At 45.4% G+C, this 23,673-nt stretch overlaps 1 protein-coding gene across 1 annotated transcript in view; it reads left to right on the forward strand.

The window, feature by feature from the left end:
- SLX4IP (SLX4 interacting protein) overlaps nucleotides 1-23,673 on the forward strand; it is a 125,683-nt gene that overhangs the window by 94,562 nt on the left and 7,448 nt on the right. Inside the window, exons 5-6 of the mRNA XM_026653203.1 lie at nucleotides 1,086-1,163; nucleotides 3,795-3,883. Coding sequence (XP_026508988.1) covers nucleotides 1,086-1,163; nucleotides 3,795-3,883 — 167 coding nt within the window. The remainder of the gene's footprint in view (nucleotides 1-1,085; nucleotides 1,164-3,794; nucleotides 3,884-23,673) is intronic.

Raw genomic sequence — 23,673 nt, forward strand, 5'->3', positions numbered from 1 at the left:
TTTCCCGCCGGCGCTTTCAGGGAGGGAGGGAGGGCGGTAGTGACTGACGGATGACGACAGTTACCCAAAAGCACCCTCGCCACATTTTTTTACCCAGAAGGCATTGGCGGATCGACCCAGAATTCCAATGGGCAGCGGGGACTGCGGGAACTGTGGGATAGCTGCCCACAGTGCACTGCTTCCATTGTCGACGCTTTCCCCGTTAGTGTGGACTCACAAAGTCGAATTACTGTCCTTAGTGTAGACACACACGTTCGACTTTCTAATATCGATTGCACATATTCGATTTAACTAAAATCGAACTACTCTCGTAGTGTAGACATACCCTAAGTGACTTGCCCAAGATCCTGCAGGAAGTTGATGGCAAAGCAGAGAATAGAATAGAACCCAGTTTTTTTGGAGTTGCAATCCAGTATACAAGATCATCTTTCTAGCCTTGAGAACCTTTATAGCAAAAGGATTCTAAGTGTGGTCAGCCGCTGGGAACGAGGCTCCTTTGCCCCTGCTGGTGCACCCATGCTGAGGCTGGGCACAGTTTGATCACCACGTGATATTTATCACTGCAATTAAATATAGCCTGATCTTGAAGGGCGCGGCTTTTCTTGCTGAACTCAATGGGATTGGCAAATGATTAGCGTCTTTTAGAATCTGCTCATAACTGGCATCTCCATACCAAACTTTTAAAAACTTTATGCAAGCCAAGGTCTTTCTCTAAAAAGCGATTAGTTAAGAAAATTTTCAGCTGCTTTCTTGATTTGTGGGGTCACAATGAACAGTGTCTTAGTCTCCAGAGCTGTTTGTCTGGCACCTTTTGTGGGCAATGAATTAATTGAAATTAATTTCTGTGTTTGGATAGCATAACTGATCAATTTTAAAATCCAGTGCTTTTTTTTTTACTCTGCTCTACATTAGTTAGTTTATTCTTGACTCTAAGAAGTTTTTATTAAAAATATTTCTTTTGGAGAGATGCACATCTTGTAAGTGAGAGCTATGCCTTCCTTTCCCCAAACAATCGGGAGATGTGTAGCATACTGTGAGAACAGAATGTCCTTACACTTATTACATCACTCTGTTTAATGTTGCAGGTGGAAATTTTCACATTACAGCCTACTTCATAAAGAGATGGGTCAATCTCCGTTGTGTGGTGGGGAAGCAGTATCGCGGTAAGCAGGCAGTTTCTTATTCTGTTACTTAACATTTAGCACAATTGGGAGAAGGGAGGGGATCATAAACACAGTGTTTCTATTAGAATTTTGATTCAGTTTATTAGTTTCTGTTATTGTTTTGTTGTGGGATTTTTGTTTTTAATCAAAAATATTTCCAAACAGTTGTTTGTGTGTTTTATTTAACTTTAAAGTTGCTTACTGCCTTTTCCAGACTAATCAGCTCGGTCATACCAGATTTTATATTTGTGATGAGGCTCAGCATTTTACTGAGTCTCCACAAGGTGAATCAACCAGAGGTTGCATTCCCGTGAGTCACATCATTATTGTTTGAATATCTCATGGCATCAACTGTATGGTACAAGTGTATGCAGGCAAAAGCTTTCATTGAGCCCATTGCTGTAAAACCCCTACATAGGTGATGTCATTGGGCCAGAGATTTTTCTTCTTCATGTTTTTCCAAGCCAAGATGCTCTGTAAGGAAGTGATATCAATCCTGTTGCTCCAACAACAATAAAAAGGAACCATAATAATCACTGCCCTTTCAGTTGATCTTTTGAATTTAAAAGAAAAATAAAGTAAATCAACTAAGCGGCCTTAAAATCTTTTAACTGCTTGAATAACAATCTTAGTAATGTCTCTTACATTTTATAGGGTTTTATTTACTATGTTTATGGACATTTGTTAAGTCTCTTCTGTTTCAAATAACTACTAATTTTGTCTAACTTCATACTGCGTGCAGAGATTAGAGTGTTGATTTTAAGTATTTCAGCAAAGCTGTACATTTTCATGGCTGTTTTGGAATATTAGATTATATTGTAATAATGTCTTTTACATCAAAACTTTATTTGTTTTGGATCTAAGCTTTATTGGAATTTTACATGAAGTATTGTAGTCTAGTGACAGATTTGTTTTGTTAACCAGCAAGAGACTATCTGGCAAAATGTAACAGTTAAAACAGCCAAACTAAAATGTATTTGATCTACCAATACTATCAATAAAAAATTCTAAGGCCACGATCCTGTAATGAGCTCCACATGAATAGAACCCCCTGCTCCCACACAGAGGTCGTTGAAAGACAGTGGCCAAATTTGTTGTTGTTTCTTTGTCGTTAATAATAATTATTATTATTAATAAAAGCTGCTGCTGCACTCTAATAAGTATATTTCCTGAGCTAATGGCTTCAACAGTTCTTTTAGTCAGGATACATGTAATACTGCAACCAAAAAGAACACATTGTTTATCATTTAAGTACAATTCTGTATTTTGCAATTGAAACTCATGTTGCATTGGTTCATTTTACAGTCAAAGCTGAAATAACACATTGTCAGAATGCTTAATATCTGAGGCTAGGAGCAACCCTTCTGCGTATGCATCTTATCCTTCCTGTGCAGAAGGTGGGGATTACCGCCCCCACTCTCCATCCCAGCACCACTCCTTATTTCCTCTGGAGCCTTTCTGCTTGGAGCTCTGCAGGGCTGAGACCAGAAGAACAGCGGGTCTGACTACAAGCCACCGCACCAGCCCGCAGATCTAGTAGTAATTACTACAGCATTAACTCTTGTAAAGTTACCTTCATGGCTCCTGCTTAGCAGTCATAGGAGGACTTGGCAAATGGCTGCACAGAGCATGCTGTCAGTGAAACACCACAGTCTTGTGGAGAAGCAGCCATCCATGTAGATAGCTCCATATTCCTCCCCTGTTTGCTGCCCTTTGATGGAATGTTCTGAGGGATGTGTGGTCAGCCTCATAGTTTTCCTGCCTGTCTTACCCCTTCCCCCTCCTGTAAGACAGGATGTTCTGGCCCATTGTTATAAAAGTCTGACAATTTCACATATAAATCCTAAATAAAAATATGCCACTTTAATGGATGTAGAAATAATCGCAGATTGCTAAAACAGAACACCCTCTCTCTCTCTCTCTCTCTCTCTCTCTCTCTAGTAGTTTTGTCACTAAATGGAGTGATGCCTGATGTACTCTATTCTGATCAGTGGTTCAGAATTGTTATTACTGAATCCTCTTCCCTCTAGTAATCTCAGATGACTACAAAGTTTTGTTGTTATGGGTTAACTCTGGGAACTGTGTTTTTAGGAGTAGGATATGTGAGATCGTAATGGTAAATAGTAATAAATCGTTTAAACACTTTAAAATCACCTTAGTCATAGTCTGAAAGATGTTTCCATGGGCCATGTTATGTCCAATTTTGATGCAATACATTATACTGATGTTATAAACATGACTTAAAGTTTTTGAGATGAAAAGATGAATCATCAGACTAGCACAAAGGAAATATGCTGAATGACTTGCCAGTCGGGTTCCATGTGATATATTTGTCCTGGGCTCTGGTGGACTAATTTGCAGCCTAGTCTTTTCTCTGGAGAACTGAGCTTACTCTGTCCTATTGATAACTGAATGATTTACCCCCTCACCCACACAAAAAACACAAGTGAAGGGGGAGGAGAGAGTGGGGAATTGCAAAAAGTGAGGTGGGAAAAAAGAATTATTGTGCATTTTAAAATGTCAGCTGCTTTGATGTAGAAAATGTAGTACACATATACGTTGCCCTTATAAAAACTATATTATATACTGAAAGATGCATGTAATCTTTTGGGGGTTTGTTGTTTTACACAGAGCTGCGTGTATTTCCAGACAAATTTGTGGTTTGTGTCACTAGACTTGAATCTAATCCCAGTCTTTGGACAAGCGAAAACGGAGCACTGGTATGTATGGAGGAGTACTAGAATAGTCTGATTTATTGTTCAGTGGTGAGACATGTTTCTGTGTAGACTTAGTCATTCAAATGCTAATCTGATATTTTCTAGGGATGGAAAAGATCATCTAAACAATTGGGCCAAGGTGTTCACAATGGGAACCTAAAGTTAGTCTCCTAAATGCATATTTTGTCACCTAAGTGGTCTGATTATCAAATGGGCTGAACACCCAACACCTCCCGCTGAAGATAGTAGGAACTGCTAGAAGCTCAGCACTTTTGAAAATCAGGCTACTTGTTTAGAAACCTAACTTTAGATATTCATTTTTGACTATGTGGCCTTGAAACCTTTTGTGTTACCAAATATTAAGATTTATAAGGTCCACCGTATTATTTATTTTGCCTATTTTTTTGGCATCTCTGTTCTATAAGACAACTAATAAGGGTCAGCGTTGGCACTGCTGGAACAAAATATGTTCCCCTAATAAATTTATGGGAAAAAAGGTATTGCTGGGTAGTTCATTACCAGTAAAAATTATTACTTATATATTTCATCTAGAAGGCTCTATGAGGGTCAACAGCTTATGAATTTTATACTGCAGTTAACCACTGGTTGTCTCATGAGTGCTAACATTGACCCAGGTGGCCTGTTTTATAACAGGCAGTTTCTTTTGCACTCATGGTGAATGTCATAAATACACATTAAGGTCTGTGCATGTATTGTAGGCGTGATTAATGGAAATATTAATTTTAAACATTAAATTTAATTTAAGGCCCTTTATAACAGAAAAGTTTCTTTCTTACATCAGCTATGAGGGCTTTATATTCTTTATTATCTTGGTCCCAAGATCGATAAACACCACAGGATGAGTAATCCAGCAAAAAGAGATGTTTAGGTTGCTCAAAAGAAAATCTAGTAAACTGCTTTTGAAAATATTTTGTTACCGACCGGAACAAAAAACTATTACTCTCACAACATGTGTTTTAAAAGCCACTCAGACTCCTTTAAGTGGGACTATTTAACATGTATTTTGACAAAAACAAAAACAAAAAACCAAAACCCTGTGATTGGGAAATGAATTATTATATTTTTCTTTTTAAAGTTTCTTGTAAAACTCTCCTTCCAATTTGAGAGAGTTAATTTCTCCAAAAAGCAACAAATAGGAATTCCCCTCCTTAGTTTCCCTTTCATATGATTCCTATTAGAAGAGGCAAGGCAACTGAATAATGTGCTGCTGTCAAGAATATTTTGATTATTTCACATAAATATTACAGTATTGATTTGAAATTGTGGTCACTTAAAACTTGAATCCGTCAGTACAAATCCCTAATTATTCAAAAAGTGAACTTAACATTTTAAGGGCCTGTTCTATGGGGCTATTCATGTGAGTAAAGTTATTCAGGTGCCTAATTCTTTGCAGGACCAGACCTTAAATCAGAGAGCTCTCCCGTCAACATAATAAAACCACCTGCACGAGCGGCAGTAGCTATGTCAGTGGGATTTCAGATCCCTTTGTGCTGTTCTAGCAGCAGGGTCGGCTGCTACAATCTGCCCCACTATGTATATGAAATGCTACAGCACGTGCTACCGTAATGCTAATGTGCTTGCTATGCAGTTTAACAGGAAGTATGCCTGGATTCTGTACTAGACTGCAGAAGCCCCCCCACCAAATTCTCTTCTATGGCATGTTCTGTGATGGAGGTGCTTATTATGACTCCATAGCTAAGATGTTCTGAATTGGGCTTAAAATGGGGCATACATTTCTGTTTTTCTCTACACATAGGTGGTCTTTTGAGTTTAAAACATCATGTCGTGCAGGGGTTCTCAAACTGGGGGTCGTGACCCCTCAAGGGGTCATGAGGCTAGGGTCACAAGCTGTCAGCCTCCCCGCAAACCCTGCTTCGGCTCCAGCATTTATAATAGTGTTAAATATAAAAAAGTGTTTTTAATGTATAAGGGGGTCGTACTCAGAAGCTTGCTATGTGAAAGGGGTCACCAGTACAAAAGTTTGAGAGCCACTGATCTAGTGTTACTCTCTATGTCCTTTGAATTTCCTATGTAGTATTTGGTTGGTTTTGTATAATAAAATTTTCAATAGGAAGTGTTTGAAATTTGTCTCTGGGTTGTTCAGGGGTTGTCGTATTTTATTGTTGACATGTATCTTTAAAACAAATATTGTCAGGCAGCTGAACCTTGAAGAGATCTGGTGCAACAGGTAGTTTTTGAAAACAAATCTTTAGGATTAAGGGTCATTTTTCACTTTTAATCTTTATAACTGAGAGGTTATTCTTCAGTGACTGGCACATTTCTTTTTCAGAGAAACTAACAAAGTTAAAAATGGCTACCATCCATCTCCCATTGTTCTCAATGGGAACGACGCCATAGGTTTCCCTCATTTAAGATGGCTACCATTTCCTTATACCTGCTGCAGGAGGGAGTTTTCAAGTTGTGCTTAGCAGAGATGGCCACTGTCTCCCATTGTCCTATCGAGGGTGAAGCCAGGTTGTTCTCAGGGAAGAGGTTCCCTTATGCTGTCATGGGGCGGAAATAAGAACTATGAGGAGCAGGTGAATTTTCAGGCCTTTGGAATACAAGGGAAAAGAAGGGAAAGTATGTATTTGGGGGAAGAAGGGAGGGAGGGGAATATGGAGGACAGGGAGGAAACCTGGGGGGTGTGCAGGGGAATGTGGAGGACAGGGAGGGGAACCTGGGGTTTGTAGGGCAGGGAGAGAAATAAGGGCAGGTGTGTTGGAGGGAGTTCACTAAAGGAAGTGGGAACAGAGTTAAGGTTATGGTGTATGGTCTCAGGTGTGTGGTAATTTTAGTAGATATAAGGTGTGTGCCTTTGGGTTGGGGAATAGAGGATACTGTTCATGTGGATTGCACGCTAGGTGTTCATTTGTAATCTTTGAATAGCAGTGTCTGTTGAGTTGTAGCCTGCACAGTGCATGTCCTAGTGTGCCCTCCCTCCCACCCAAGGGCACCCGCAACCGTCCCTCACTTCCCTCCAATGTGGGATCTCAGTATTGTTTTTACAAGGATCATAGAGCCCCTTCTTTGAGTCTCCCTCTGAATGCTCTCATCTTACTTTCAAGATGGCCTTTCTGATCACCATTATATCAGCCAGAAGAGTCAGCAAACTCTAAGCTGTCGGGATCCCAACAAGGGGCAGTCAGGGCCAAGGGTCAAAGCAGGGGCAAAGCTGAGGCTAGGAGTAGCTAAGGAGTTTGTAATCAGTTCCAGGCCAGAGTCCAACTGAGGTTTCAGGGTCCGAGTTAGGAGATGAAGTCCAAAACAAGCCGAGGTCAAGCCAGGAGCTCAAGAGCATAGAACAGGAATGGTCATGGCAGCTACAAGATATCCGCGCTGTTGCCTGGACACTTCCTGAAATGACCCTTGGGTTTATATAGGGCAGGGAGCCACTCAGGAGCGCTGGGGCTGCTGCCTGTCAAACCCTTAAGGCGGAACTTCCCATGGTCGGTGTCCACAGCGAATCATGGGAAGTGGAGCACAGGTTGATTACAGCTGCCACTTAGTGGCAGCCTGGAGATGTTAACTGTGTGATAGCTCTGCAGGCCTGGGTTTTAGACCTGTGAGGTCTTATACAAGCTCTTCTGGCTAACCCACCTTGCACAATATTCCAGAGAGAAGCTGGTGTTCAGTCTTCATCCCAAAGTTATTCCCAAAGTTGTGTCAGACTTCCATTTAAATCAATCTGTTAGTCTTCTCATTTTCTTTCCAAATACCCCGTTCCTCTCCAGGGAAAAAGAAACCTCACACCTTGGATGTTTATAGTGCCTTGTTGTATTATCTTAATAGAATGAAGCCCTTTAGGCAGGCTCCTCATCTCTTTGTTGCCATAAGTAGCTCTTTTAAGGGGCGGGCCATTTCTTCCCAGAGAATATGTCACTGGATTTCCCCATGTTATTTCAAACTGTTTATCATATGGCACTTCTCTCCCTCCAAACATCAAAAGCACAGGATGCCTCCTCTGCAGTTTTTAGAACGTCCTCATGTCTGAGATCTGCAAGGCAGCAATATGGTGTAATCCCCTTACTTTTGTTAAACACCACGCCCTTGACTTGGCTACAAGATCAGGTGCCAGATTTGGTAGGGCTGCGTTACAGTCACTATTAGAGCTGGTCACAAAATTTTCATCTGAATGGTTTTCTGAATGGTTTTCTGAATGGTTTTCTGACCCCCCCCCCCCCCCAAAATGCTTTTTTTGTGTGCAAAACCAGAATTTTCCTTGAAAAAAAATCAGTTTTGCTGAAAGATTTTGATTTTCTGTTGGGAAAATTGAAATGAGGGCTCCCTGGCTGGCTGCCTGCCTGGAAGCATCATGTCAATTTCATGTTTAGCAAAGTGAAATTGACAACGCTTTTCTGGAGACAGAGAGCAGGAGCACTCAACCTCCCCTGCAGCTCTGGGAGCTGGAGAGGTGCAGCTACAGGACCCAGAGAGGCACAGAGCCCAGCTTCTCTGCCTCCATACCTTCCACTAGCTCTGGGAGCTGGTGAGAGAGAGAGCTTCACTTTGTGGACTGCCCAGTGACCAGGCAACCCCTGGCTTCCATAGTCTGTGGCTCTGGGCCAGCCTTGTCATGCCAGGGTTTCCAGGATCCCTGCCATGAAGTTGGGAGCCTGATAGACTTGGGAGCCCTGACTCTAATCAGAGCTCAGATCCCAACTTCACAGCAGAGAGCCTGGAAACCTGAGAATCTCAGCTCGAGCCACAGCTTCCAAGCTCTCTGATGTGGACCCAGGAGCTTGAGTGTCTTGGGACCAGCTCCAGGTGGACTGCTCAGAGTCAAGGGACCCCAAACTTCCAGACTTCTGGGCTATCTTGCATCCCATGGAGCAAGCTGGCCTTTGTGTATGGAGGCGCTGGCGTCCCTAGCCCAAGGCAAGCCTCATGGTGGGGCTATCCCAGAACTAAAGAATTTGGGAGCTCTAGTAGTTGCAGAGTGAAACTGTTATTTCTTCTTCAAGTGATGTCCCTTTGAATGCTCCACTTCAGGTGTCGGTGCGTCCCGGTGACGTCAATCGGAGATTTATGGAACCAATGTCCGCGCGGGTCATGCATGCGCAGCAGGCGTCTCGCAGTGCCCTGTCTAGCACACGCATGACCCGAGTCCTCCAGTTCCTTCTCAACCATCCTCAGCTGAAGACAGAGCTCTGGGGCAGCGTTCGTACTCTCGCCAAACCTTTAATAAACATCGCAGCTTAAATAGTTAGTCTTTTAAAAGTTATACTTAGTGTTAGTGATAGTTTTAAGAACAAAAAAGTTTACTTCCCCAGTTTACCCTCCCCGCACTGGGGTCAGTTAACCGTCAGAGATGCCTGGCTCCCCAGCCTTTAAACGATGCGGCTCTTGCCACAAAACAAAGCCCATTTCAGATGGACGCTCTTTGTGTGTCCGATGTCTTGCGGAGACGCATATCCCACAAAAATGCACCCACTGCAGTAATCTGAAAGTGAGAGCCCAGCGTGACTGAGATCTCCGCTTGAAAATGATTCTGATGGAGAAATCTCTCCATCCAGAGCCAGACCTCCTTTCCGGACACCCCCTCTGCAGGGACAGGAGACATGCCTTCCTCTAAAGGACCATGGAAGAGGGTGCAGACGTCTCTGCGGAGAGCACTTCAGAAACATAGATGGTCTCCTGCCAGGTCACTACCCCCAATGCCGACACATGCTCAGGTGAGCACCTATGACACTCCGGGCACCTCCGGCACCGTCGAGTCCCAAGCGAAGGAGACGGAGTCAAGGCACAGACAGCAACATGCCTCCTCCACGGCACCGAATTCACCCATACGGGACCTGGTGCTGAGTGTCTCCTCAGGCACCATGCCTCTGCCCTCGGCACCAACATCGCAGTTGGCATTGGTTGAGAAAACCAAGTCGGCACCGACCGCACCAACTAAATTCTTCACCAGGCAGTTTTGGTCAAGAGTTTGGACAACCTCCTTCACCAGGCAGTGCTCTCACCTGATCTGTCCCCATGCTTTTGACACCACCTTCGCTCATTTATCCACATCTGGACGGATGTCAATAATAACGGACTAATGGGTGTTAGAGATCATACGATTGGGATATACCATCCCCTTTACCTCCCGATCACCTACCCTGTCCCACTCCCTGTCCCTCTTCAGGGATCCTTCTCATGAGCACCTGATACAAGAAGTCCATCATGTTTTACAACTAGGTGCCATGGAACAAGTACCTTTGCAATACACGGGGAAGGGGTTCTACTCCCACTTCTTCTTGACACAGAAGAAGAATGGGGGATGGAGACCTATCTTGGATCTCAGGAAACTCAACATGTTCGTACGCACTCAAAAGTTCAAAATGGTGACACTGGGCATGATACTTCCAGCGCTGCAAAAGGGGGACTGGTTTTCACTCCTCAACCTCCAAGATGCTTATTTTCATATTACTATACACCCCGCTCACAGGAAATTCCTGCGTTTCGCAGTAGGACACAAACACTTCCAGTACAGAGTACTACCGTTCGGCCTATCCACTGCACCAAGAGTTTTCTCCAAAACCCTAGCAGAAACAGGGAATCATGATTTTCCCTTACCTGGACGATTGCCTTCTCAAAGGCCCAACTCAACAAGAAACATTGGACTCAGTCCAGACGATTATCACACTATTCAGGGATCTAGGACTACAGATAAACTAATGAAAATCCACTCTAATCCCTGTCCAACAACTGGACTTCATCGGGGCACATCTCGATGCTGTAGAAGCCAAGGCGTCCCTGCCCCTGAACAGATTCACAACTCTGACAAGCCTTATCTCAGAGGTAAGAGTCAGCCCCCAAATACCAGCTCATACTGTCCTGCAACTGCTAAGGCACATGGCAGCCACAACATTTGTGGATGGTTCCGTCCTGGCGAACTAGCCTGCTCGGAACAAGTTAAACATGTGTTACTAAACAGCAGGAAAGTGACCATGTGGAATACTTACTTTCAAAAATGGAAGAGATTCTCCTCCTGGTGTCAAGTAAAACACTTCGGCCTCCACAGCACCATTAGTGTTGGAATACCTACTGGAGCTGAAACGAGTTTAGCAACAAGCTCGATCAAAGTCCATCTTGCTGCCATTACTGCGTTCCATCATGAGATTGATGGGAACTTGATCTTCACGCACTCAATTACTAAACGTTTCCTCACGGGTCTCGAGAACATTTACCCAGAAGTTCGCCAACCTACCCCGGCCTGGGACCTCAATCTGGTGTTGAAATGCATCATCAGACTGCCGTTCGAATCCTTAGCCATCTGTTCCCAGCTACATTTATCCATGAAAGTGGCCTTTCTGGTCACCATTACTTCTGCCAGTCGGGTGACTGAGATCGGGGTGCTCATGGCCAATCCCCCCTACACAATATTCCTCAAAGACAAAGTCATGCTACATCCGCACACAAAATTTCTACTAAAAGTAACATCAGCCTTTCATATGAACCAACCAATCCATCTGTTCTGTTCATTCCCTCTGAAGCACCTGGCATGAGCCACTGTCAGGGCAGGATGGACCATTGGTCTGACCCAGTATGGCTATTCTTATGGTCCCAAAAGATATAGCCTGTAATTGCTATATCTGTCACAGCAAATATATTCGTTAAATCAGTACTTTAAAAATTGAATTATAAAACAGTAGATGAAAAATTATGATAGACACAAACCATCATGGATTCTGCAAAGATTGTGCCGCTTGAATCAACTAGAATTCTTGAAGTTGTCAGCAACAGAACAGATATAGGAATATTGCTTTATATTTTTTGTATGGACTTGCAAAACTGCTAAAGAAACTAAGTAGTCCCACACTAAAAGGTATAGTTTTCCTATGGCTTGGAAATTGGCGGGTCCATTTTCAGCATGGCAAGGGGTAACAGTTGTGTACCCCAAGGATCCATACAAGGAATGCTGATGTTTAGTATATTAATGATCTGGAGAAGTGGATGAGCAGTGACATGGCATGATTTGCATATCACACACAATTATTTACCATTGCCAAGACAAGACAAGACCATAGAGACCTAGCAGAGCTGCATAGATGGGCAGCATGATGACAGATTAAATTCATTGTTGCCAAATTCAGCGTAACAATTTGAACTCCTCATACGCTTTGTTGGGTTCTGTATTAACTGTAACAAAAAAGTCCTGGGTGTCCTTATAGATAATTCAGTGTATTCTGTTCAGTAACTTCAGTCATCAAAATGCAATCAAAATGTTAGATGCATACAGAATTAAATAGAAAATACTGAAAATATCATAATGCCAATATATAACTCAATAGCATCCACCCATTGGAGTACGGTATGCAGCTTGGGTCATGCAAGCCCCAACAACATATAGCAGAAATAGAAGGGTTCCAGTGGCTGGCAATACAAAAAATTAGGGACATGAAAAGGCTTCCTTATGATGTGGGATTGAAATAATAGGGACGCATTCCTGCAATCCTTTACTGAGGTGAGCAATCCTTTCTCCTGAGTACTTCATTTGACTTAAATCTAACTACTTGCTTAAGGGCTGTGCATCTGAGAAAAGTCTTGTGGGATCATATAACTCTTTTTCAATACCTAAGTAACTTGCATTTTAGTGGAACGCTCAAAGTAAAAAATGACTGCATTCTTGCTGTCCCAAGGGCCTCCAGCAGATAACCAGCAGGATTGTTTTGTAGAGCAAACTATCCTCTTACCTTCAGCAGAAAACTCCATAGCAATTAATAAGAAATAAATTCTACATCTTGACTTCAAAATGAACTGAAATAAATATAGTATAAAGAGACTAAATGTCATGGAGGGATTTTGGGCAGTCTCTAATTTCTACAGTTCAGTGCTATCACTTACATTCAGCCCTTATGCAAACACACTGCTGTCAGACTTTTCTTTGCTCATGCCTATCCCTACCCTTCCCCATTCCTCTATTCACATAGAATAGATGAGTGGTTTTCAAACTGCAGGTCGCAACCCAGTACTGGGTCGCGGAATGTAAGGCACTGGGTCGCAGCAGCTCTGGTCAGCACTGCTGACAGGGCCATTAAAAGTCCCATCAGCAGTGCTGCCTGGCTAAGATAGGCTAATTCTGTTCTGACACTGCGCTACACCCCAGAAGCAGCCAGCAGCAGGTCCAGCTCCTAGGCGGGGGGGCCACGGGGTTCTGCGCGCTGTCTTCCCCCCCCCCAAGCACCAGCTCCGCACTCCCATTGGCCAGTTCCCAGCCAATGGAAGCTGGGGGGGCGGTGCCTGTGGGCAAGACCTGCACAGAGCTGCTTGCGCGCCTCTGCCTAGGAGCCGGACCTGCTGCTGGCTGCTTCCGGGGCACAGTGTGGTCCGCGGTGCCAGGACAGGCAGGAAGCCTGCCTTAGCACCCCTGCCGCGCAACTGACCGGGAGCTGCCCGAGGTAAACCCATGCCCCAATCCACTGCCCCAGCCCTGAGCCCTCCCCCCACAAACCCCAAACCCCTCATCTCCAGCCCCAGCCCAGAGCCTACAACCCCAGCCCAGAGTCCTGACCCCCTCCCGCTCTCCAACACCCTGGCCCTGCTCAGAGCCCCCTCCAACACCATGAACCCCTCATTCCTGGCCCTATCCTGCAGCCCTCACCCCTGCATCCCAACCCTCTGCCCCAGCCCCGAGCCCTTCCCACACACCAAACCCCTCATCCCCAGCTCTGCTGGGTTGCAGGAATCAACAATTTTCTTCAACTGGGTTGCCAGAAAAAAAGTTTGAAAACCACTGAAATAGATAACGGTTATAAACTGATAGAGATTAAGTTTTAGGATGTCTGTTAAATTAGTGAGAGCTCTACTACTTTTCACTTTATTTCTTCCCCAATTTATATAATCTAATCCATACTAAAATAAAATGAAAAAGAATCTGAAAGTAAAAAGTTTGTCCTTGGTAGTAATATTTCCAGAGCTTGATTGTGCCATTATGATACCAGGCTAAGGCCTGTTTTATATGCCTAGCCTAGATATAAGTGGCAAGATCAAGGATATTACTATTAACCTTTCTAAGGTCTCCTACGGTCATTTCACATGGTATCATAGTTATATAAACAATGCAGTTCTTTTACCTGTTGGTGTATTGTTTTTCTAAGTTTAAGTCTTATCCTTTTATACTAAAAGTTTATTTTTCCTGGCAAAACCAGATTTTTTTTTTATAAATGAAACATAGTACTGTAAAAAGAACGAGGAGTACTTGTGGCACCTTAGAGACTAACAAATTTATTTGGGCATAAGCTTTCATGGGCCACAAGTACTCGTTTTTTTTGCTGATACAGACTAACACGGCTACCACTTTGGAACACAGTACTGTGTAACTTGTGTTCTTTAATCAATAGTTTGTTCTGTTGTTACCCAGCATATAAATCCAGAGCAAAAGGAGTAACTGTTTGTCTACGTAGAAAAATGAACATAAAGGATATTCATCTGTTTCACTATATGTAGTGGATGCTTCAGTCATTTAGACTTATTAGACAGGTGAGAGTACCCTATTTTCAGCTGACTCAAAGCTACAATACAGGATTGCAATATTTTTTCAGGAACCCATGTAACATTTTGCTGTTAGCCGAGAAGTTAGCGTTTCCCTTGTCTTGAAATGTGTAATAAAATAACTAATTTTTTGCTTTTATTTTATAAAAAGTCATTTAGAGGAGAACTTTTACAAAGTCCTTTTGCATACCTTTTGCAGGCAAGAAACTTACAATTGAGGGAAAATTGGCTGAAGGTACAGGTGTCAGAAAAATGCTGCTCTTTTATTAATACAAAAAAATCGGGTCTGGGTATGATTTAAATCTGCCTTTAATTTCATTAAGAGAAGTTGTCAGATTGACTGAAAAACAACTGCCTTTTTCTCCTTTCTCTTATCATTGGACACACTCACCATGAAGATACTATCTGTGAATCCACAGTTCTGAGTCGTTTGGCATCAGGATATGAAATCAGGAGTTCAATCAGTTAACACTGATTAAACATTAATTAACATTTTTGCCTTCAAGCAAACAAGTAAAATGTGTATCACATGTGTCTTAAAGCACATCAATATCACATTTGTTTTAACTACCTTTTCTTCTGTGGCATTAGGAGTGTCTGTACTTGATAATTTCTGTGTTCTGAGTTTCAAGTTGTTAAACTAACTATTAGTGCTACAATATTGTAATTTTTGATGTTATATAGTCACTTTATTTTAATTAAGTTTCATAGGGAGTTTTCCTATTTATCGGTTGCCCAGCTCCATGACACTTTAAGTAACTCCAGAATCAATAAGAATTAGTCTGAAATATACTGAAATATACTGCAAGATTTCCTAAACTTGTATTAGAAAAGTTCTGAGTTCCTACTCATTCCGTTCTTTGCTAGGGAGCACCAAATTCTGATGATCACACTCTTATTTGTTTTTAAAATCAGGGTTTTTTAGAGTTCTATCTAATACTGAATTAATATTAATATTGAAACTCTTGAAACATGGTGTATGTACTACTTCTTCTATTTGATACCTGTGTTAACTATTCTCATGTCAAAATATTCATCTCCCTTTTGGTGTAAGTAAGAGAGTTTCTGGGACATAAGAAAATGATTATCATGAATAATACCATAAATGGGCTATTTTCTACTGAATAGCCATGACAGAATAGCTTATAGATTACTTTTTTAAAGTGACCAGTGTGTTTAAGTGGCTCAGATTTTGGTACCCAGCGTGGGATATCTTAAAGGGCATGGTTTTCAGAGGCAGGTATTCAGCAGCCCTGAAAACAAGCCCCATTTGGAGTGGCCAGTGTTGCTGACTCTCACAATTTTATTGTGAGTCTCACCACATTTCAAATTTTTCATAAAGCACCATCCCTTGAACTTAACTGATTCTGGGAGAACCTCGCTTTCTTTCAAAAGGAAAGTAAATATATGGCCTTCATGCTCCTGGAAAAATGCTCAAAAAATGTGTCCCAAATGCACCTTAAAGGCTTAGAAAGCAGAAGGCAAATAAAAAACCTAATTTTTTTTGTAAATATCATGATTTTTAAGCCAGTCTCCTGGTTTTTGGGGACCTGACTCCTGATTTTTGAGCACACAGGGTTGGCAATACTTGGTTTCTCAAGTTAGGCACCCAAATTCACCAGTCATTTTTTGAAAATGTGAGTCTTATGTTTCTGAAAAGAGCTTTACTGGGATGGGCCTAACCTTGCCCTAGATAGTACAAAACGACATAGGACGTTTGGCAAGTTAAGTATTCAGTTATGAAGACGTTTGAACATCAAACGAGGGTGGATTTTGATACTTGGTAGTGAAGACCTCTCAGATGGCTTCCAGGAGTTTTGCATAGCTTCCTGTGTCATGCATCATGCAGGTCAATAGACCTACCTACCCCAGAAGTGAAACTGTCCAAGACCCATGCTTAACACCAACAATTTTTTGAGTTCATCAGATTGTTCATCCAATTTCAGTCTGGCCAAAAGGTTGTATTATCAAATTCCTCAGCATTTACTAAACATTTGCAATCCAAACCTGGAAACAGTTCCCATTGGCAAGATTTAGGGGATGTGATCCTTTTAGAATGTTTAGCAGCGCATCAGAGGCCTGGAGATTAGGACTATCCAGACTTTTTAAAACTTGGCATAAAACAAAATTGTGTAACTACAGCCAAGGAATGTTGTAGTTTCAAATTAGCCAGCAAGTAGGTAGAAAGTTAATCTTTGATACTTGAAAGCCCTCGAGATTTGGTGTCCAGTGAAACCTTCCTGTCTGTTACTTGTCTTTCAGGGAAGAAAGCTTATGTGCACCTGCTTAGCGTATGCTGGACTCTCACAAATAGAATCCAGGGCACAAGAGCGTCCCTATACTGGGGGGAATGGAATATGGAGACATGAAAATGATACATTTTGTGAGGGGCTCTTTCGGGGTAGGGAGAAAAGAACAGGGCAGTGTCCCACACTTTCTTCATGAATAGGGTGTTCAGTTACCATAACCTGTGGATCTTGGGATCAGCCAGAGGCTAGGACCATCATGCAGTCAGAGGCCACAAACCTGTTGAGGCTCTTCAATTGGCTGGGAGCTGCCTGTTTTGAGCTACAGTTCTACACTGTAGGACTTTCAATCTCCTGATAAGTCAAGCTTGGACCATCTTTGACAGCTTATACCTGGTCTGGGACGTTCTTCATCTGGCATGTAGGGATGGTCTGTCACTCACCCTTCTGTCCCTTGACTAGGAGGAGGCATTTGACAGGGTGAATCAAGGGTGCTGTCCAGGCATTCAGCTTCAGTCTTTGTTTTGTGGGGTTCCTCCAGGTGCTATGTGCCTCTGCAGTTTCTGATCAAACTCAAATGGGCCCTGACCGAACCTGTCATCTTTGATCAAGGAGTTCGTCACTGTCCTCCCGGTCTGGTCTTTGTCATTAAGCCCTTCCTCTGTCTCCTTCATCAGGGGTTGGTGCTCCAGGAGCTGGACTTGCAACTCCTGCCACCATACTAGGACATTTGTGATATCTGGTGTGAGTGGAGACTTGCCAAACCATCTCTTCGGCAGCCTCCTCATCCAAGTCAGCTGGGTCAAGAGCTCTGGCTCGATGGTTGGAACTGGGTGTCAGGTAAGCTCGCTCTCACCTGTGCTCTGTGCCATCCAGTAAGGCGTGGGTTTGCTGCTCTATCTTGGCATCTGTGTCTCTACTACCGAGTCGTCCCTGCTGGTTAACTGAACCGATTTGGAGGCCCATGTGTCTGACTGGCTGAAGACATGGACAGGGTTTTTCCAGTGCCTTTCCCATTGATGGAAGTCCCTGGTCATCGAACAGTTGGTTCTCTCCATGCTCTGACCCCTATCCCTCATTGCCCTGGCCAGTTTCCAGAGAATGGTCGTGGAGATCTTCTGTCCAGGGAAACAATGGGCCTTTGCATATGTTCTGAGCCTCTCCCTAAAAGAGGACAGTCAGGATCTGTGTCAGTGATCTGTGTCAGCACCTCCAATATGACTAGCAGCTCTTTTACATCAGCCTGAAAAGTCTCCCCAAAGACCTGTCTGAGCAGCCAGTCTTTTATTAGGATCTCCTAAGGATCTGAAAGCATTTCTGTGATGTCTGTAGTGGTTGTTGGAGAGAAGACCTTCTCCTAGAGCTCCTGCTGCATAATCCCCATCCTTCTTCACAGGTGGTGGAGACCCCTTCAGTGTGCTGGCTGGTATCACCAGAATCAGAGACCTCCTGGACCATGGCCAGTGGGTCTGGGTGGACTTCAGGGTGCTCACCCAGCGCATGGGGTTGACAACTCCTTGTCTCCCCCTCTGTGTGCTCCAGGAGGTGAAGGCCACCCTGCTCTCCAACTCTCTTGCATACCTTAAGTGGGTCCTGCAGGAGGTGCGCCCTGCCTTCCTGGCCCTCCAGAGTATGATGCCAGGACCCCTCCAGGACCCTGGCCCTGTGAATGCCTTCAGCCACCTCCAGCACACTGTCTAGTATCCAGCCAGTTTGCATCCAAGTTGCACTCAGGGAACTCATCTATGCACTCATGTTGCACACTGTGCATTTCCTCACTGTTGTTTCTTGCCCTGATAGCAAACAGCAGGACTTCCTTCTACCTAGCGAGGGGAACTGATGCAGGAGGCTGATGAGGCGGGGGAACCCTGCCTACCTGAACACAGATGGGCCAGTGGGCCAGCCTCTATTCAACTCTGGTCCCACAGCTCACTAGGGATATTAGTTGGTGGCTCTTGCATGAGATTATGAGCATGGGCTTGGATACATCCAACACCTGCCCTTCTGCAACAAGAGGGAGACCTTGGCGCATGCCTACCTAGGGTGCCAGGTTGCAGCCCCATTTCCACCTTCTCTAGAATCCCCTGCTGAGGTTCTGGCTGCACTTCTCCCCCACTTCTGTTCCTATACACATACCCATCCAGGCCTCCACAAAGTTGCAGGACCCCCTCATCAGCCTCCTCCTGGAACTGGCCAAACTGGCCATCAGTCCAGGAGGAGGCATCTTGACAGGGAGGTTCTCTGTGCCTGTGGGCCTACTTCCATGTCTTGGTTATCTTGTGGATCCATGCAGAGTTCCTTTGGGTGGCATCCACCTACTCCTTGGACTCCTTTGCGGAGTCTTGAGCTCTGGGAGTCTCTGCTCAGTGCCCCCTGCCGGTTCCCTCATTTTGAACCTTTGACTTGGACACCCATTCCTGTTTTGTCATTTGTTGTCCCACGGAATCACTTGTTTTGTTGGGATCTATGGCCCCTTCCTCTATTGAGGTGGGGATGGAGATTTTTGTCCTAGGTGGTCTTTGGCACACCTTCCCAGAATTCAGATAGGCTGCAGATATATGCTCTTGACTGTGTATCTATGGTTAGGACCTCTCTAGGCAGGGTTTCTGTGGTTAGAGTCCTCCAGAGGTGGAGACTAGAGCATAGTTCTCCAATCCACACATGGCCAAAAGCTCGGCGCTATGGCCAGAGTGACTCTGGACAGTGCTCTAGCCATCTCTCCATGGTCATATGGGCCTGGGAGCAGTAATCAGTGAAGAGCAGCCAGAGCCAGAGACTTTGGGACCGTATCAACACCAGAGCCTCTTAGGTATCGCTATCCAGCAGGGTTAGTGGGACTCGAGTCAGCTGACCCGTGTCAGGAAACCCTGTGCTTTGAGCATTTCTACCGCAATATAACCCTAGGTTAAGGATTTTCTGACCCATACTTGAACCTAAGGCTCTGGCATCCTCACTGCAGTGCACAGACCCAAGTCAAAGTAACAATATCCCAGAGTGCCTAGCGCCCGCCCCCGCATGTCCACACTCTAGCCCTACAAATGAGTTGCACTATGGGGAAATTCTACTGCCCACCCTGTTTCCTAAATGTGATGGTGCTTTTGATGGGACCCAGGTGCCCATAAGGAGCACGAGCTCATAGACTGCCTAATTTGCTCCTTTGGTGGCTGTGTCAGTAGAATGACTGCAGTTTGAGAAGGCTTTTTACTGAACTACTGAGAATTGGGCTCTCCACCTCTAGGCTGAGTCACATCGGCAGGAAAATGCTCATGTCCCGAGGATAATTAGCACATCAGCCTCCAGGGCTGTTAAACTATTAACATGAAACTTTGCAATTCTTAATTTTTAAAATGGGACGTTCAGTGAAGGTGTTCTTGTTGGTTTGATTGATTGATTTGATTTTTGTCTGTTTGTTTTGAAGTTTGACATAAAACATAGGTTTCAGAGGAAAAGCACACACACGCACCAGCCTGGCTGCCGCCGGCTGCGGAGCGGTGAATTGCATCCCCAGGGATTGGAGTGCAGTGTGCTCCAACACTCCCTGGAATCCCTTATCACTGCCCCTGCTGCACCTTGGGAGGCAAGGATAAGGGATCCCTGGGAGGCTGTGGGGAAGTTTGGGGGCTGTCTCCCTCTCACCGCCCTCACAGTGCACACTGCCTGGGTGCCCCTGCACAAGCAGCCCTAGGGAGGGTGGGGCTGGGGGAGGGCCCAGGAGCAAGAGTCAGAGAGCAGAGCAGGACCAGGCACCTGCCCTGCAGGGAAGGGGAACATGTCCAGGGGAGGGATGACCCCCAACATCCCGGCAGCCAGGAGCCACCTGTCTCTCACCTGTCAGCTTTGCTCCCTGCTCTGGGCAAACTCTGCACAGCAGCAAGGAGGAGCCAAAGCTGCTGCTGCAGGAGCTGCAGGGAGGTTTTGGGGCTGGGTCCCTCTCACCGCCCTGACAGTGCACGCTGTCCGGGTGTCCCAGCATACGCAGCCCAAGGGAGGTGGCGGGGGAAGAGAGTAGAGTGGGGACCAAGCAGCTGCCCTGCAGGGACAGGGAGCAGCCAGGGTGTTGTGGGGTCATCCCTCCCCCAGCTGTGCTGAGCTGGAGCTCTGCCACTCCCCATCCCTGCTGGGCAGCCGCTTGGTCCTTGCTCTGCTCTCTGGCTTCCCCTGCCTTCTTGGGGCAGCATGTGCAAGGATACCTGGGCAGTGTGCACCAAACTCTGGCTGTGCTCGTGTGACCAGGAAGCAGCTCTCTTTGCAAAAAGCTTCTTCTGATCGGTCTCCACTGAAAACCCTGCAGGCTGATCTGAGCTGCTGCCCTTTGTAAAGGGGGTTGGGGTGTCTGTTTGCAATAGAGTGCAATAGACTGCACCACAGATGGTTGGCATAGAGAGGACTAGGGAAGTTGCCCCAAGAAACTCTGGGATACATCTGGAGGATTTCTTGAACCCAAGTCATGCTGGGGCTGCATGCACACAGGAAAGCAATAGGGCTCAGCCCCTAGGTCCCAACTTAGCCCAACCTAGCCCAGGCCCACATGCCCGGGTCTAACTGATCACCATATTTGGGGTCAGGAAGGAATTTTCTCCCAGGTCAAATTGGCTGAGACCTTGGGGTTTAAATTACTGTAAATGGTGAATTCTCTGTAACTTGAAGGCTTTAACCCATGATTTGAGGACTTCAGTGACTCAGCCAGAGGTTAGGGATCTATTACAGGAGTGGGGCGGGTGAGGTTCTGTGGCCTGTAATGTGCAGGAGGTCAGACTAGATAATCACGATGGTCCCTTCTGACCTTAAAGCAGGGGTGGGCAAACTTTTTGGCCCGAGGGCCACATCAGGGTTGCGCAACTGTATGGAGGGCCAGGTAGGGAAGGCTGTGCCCCTGCCCCCTATCCGCCCCCTCCCACTTCCCGCCCCCTGACTGCCCCCCTCAGAATCCCAGACCCATCCAACCCCCCCGCTCCCTGTCCCCTGACTGCCCCGACCCCTATCCACACACCCCCCGACAGCCCCTGGGGACTCCCACCCCCTATCCAACTGCCCTCTGCTCCTCGTCCCCTGACCACACTCTCCCGGGACCCCCGCCCCTAACTGCCCCCTGGGATCCCGTCCCCTTATTCAACCCCCCCTGCTCCCTGTCCCCTGACTGCCCTCCCGACCCCTATCCACATCCCCGCCCCCTGACAGGCCCCCTGGGACTCCCACTCCCAACCCTCCCTGTTCCCCATCCCCTGACCGCCTCCCCAGAACCTCCGCCCATCCAACCACCCCCTCCTCCCTGACTGCTCCCCAGGACCCCTGCTCCCTTACCCAACCCTGCCACTCCCCACCCCCTTACCAGCAGCAGGAGCTCGCAGCCATGACACCCGGCCAGAGCCAGCTGCGCTCCCCACGCTGCCCAGCAGGAGCGGTGGGCCAGAGCACAGCCCGTGCGGCGGCATGGCTGCAGGGGAGGGGGGACAGCGGGGGAGAGGCCGGGGACTAGGCTCCCCGGCTGGGAGTTCAGGGGCCGGGCAGGACTGTCCCGTGGGCTGGATGTGGCCCACGGGCCATAGTTTGCCCATGTCTGCCTTAAAGTCTATGAATCTATCTAGGAATACAGGTTCAGACCCTCCAGCCCTGCAGGGGCCTGGGACCTTAGGTTCGAGCCCAATGTTAACACAATTGGTATGTGGACACAAGGTGGTTTAGGCTCAAGCTACATTGCTGTGTAGACTTATCCTTAGTTACCAAGTAAGGCTCTGTCACACCAATGCATGTTCACCAAATATGCAAATTAAGGCAACAATTTCATTTGCATCAATTCCAGCTTTGGGGATTTTCATCCTTAGCGGTGAAGAGGCCTTGGCCTTTATACCTCCCTTCTGGCTCTCTTCATCCTGCTCCAACTTCTTGGCAGTGCAGCTCTAGAGAACCTGTACTGCTAGGAGCTGCCCTGCTTGCAACAAGCTATGGAATCCATGGGGATGGAAGAGCAGGAGAAGGAGAAGAATGAATTTCCACAGTATTGAGGAGCTGATCTGGGCCCAAATGTAAAGTTAAAGAACTTTATCTTTCTTCACCTCTTCCTTTCTGCTCCTGCAGTGCAAAGGCACATACAGAATGGGTGAGGAGAAGGGAAAAGCATTCTCTCCAATAAATGTTAACGTCCAAGGTACTAATTATATCCAGGTTAGTTCCGTCTTTTAATAGAGATGGCCGTCAGATTGTAGATTTTGTCAGACCTGATTACCCAAATCAAGGGTACTCTCTCCCACATTCACATGGAAGGGATCCAACTCACGTGGAGCCAAATAAGTCTTGTTTGAATACCTTTATATGAATGAGGTTGGCCCTCAAAGAAAGCCATGTTTTTACAATTTTAGCACTTCATTAAACCACAAGAAATAACTATTTCTGCTAGTTTATCTTAGTTAAGTTTATCTGGCTGTGTTGTATTCCGTCTTTCTTTTACTATTTACCTCATCACCACCCCATTTATTGTCCATCGTAGAGGAGCATCATTTCAAAAGGAGAGAGCTCTGTACATCTAAACAAAATTACATGCAGCATCTTTCTCCGTTCTTCCCTTATGAGAGTTTTCTGGCTTGGCCTGCTCGTCAAGTGACAGCTTGATAAAGAATACACCTCTACCCCGATATAGCGCTGTCCTCGGGAGCCAAAAAATCTTACCGCGTTATAGGTGAAACCGCATTATATTGAACTTGCTTTGATCCGCCAGAGTGCGCAGCCCCGCCCCCCCCAGAGCACTGCTTTACCGCGTTATATCCAAATTCGTGTTATATCGGGTCGCGTTATATCGGGGTAGAGGTGTATTAAGAGAAAATACAAGACAGTAAGTCCAAAACTACAATTTCAGAGGAGTGGCTGGAAATGAATGCAAATTACACCTGTACTCAGCAATAGAGATACAGGGCCAAATTCTTCTCTCAGTTACACCAGAGTAAATCAAGTTATGGTCATGAACTTAGTCTCAAGTGACCTGTGTTTAATTCCAGGCTCTATCATAGGCTGACCCCTTGTGTGACAATGTAGTTCCATATCTGTATTATGCGGATA

This window comes from Terrapene carolina, unplaced genomic scaffold, assembly GCF_002925995.2.
Source record: "Terrapene carolina triunguis isolate 2854851 unplaced genomic scaffold, T_m_triunguis-2.0 Scaffold132, whole genome shotgun sequence".
NCBI lineage: Eukaryota > Metazoa > Chordata > Testudines > Emydidae > Terrapene > Terrapene triunguis.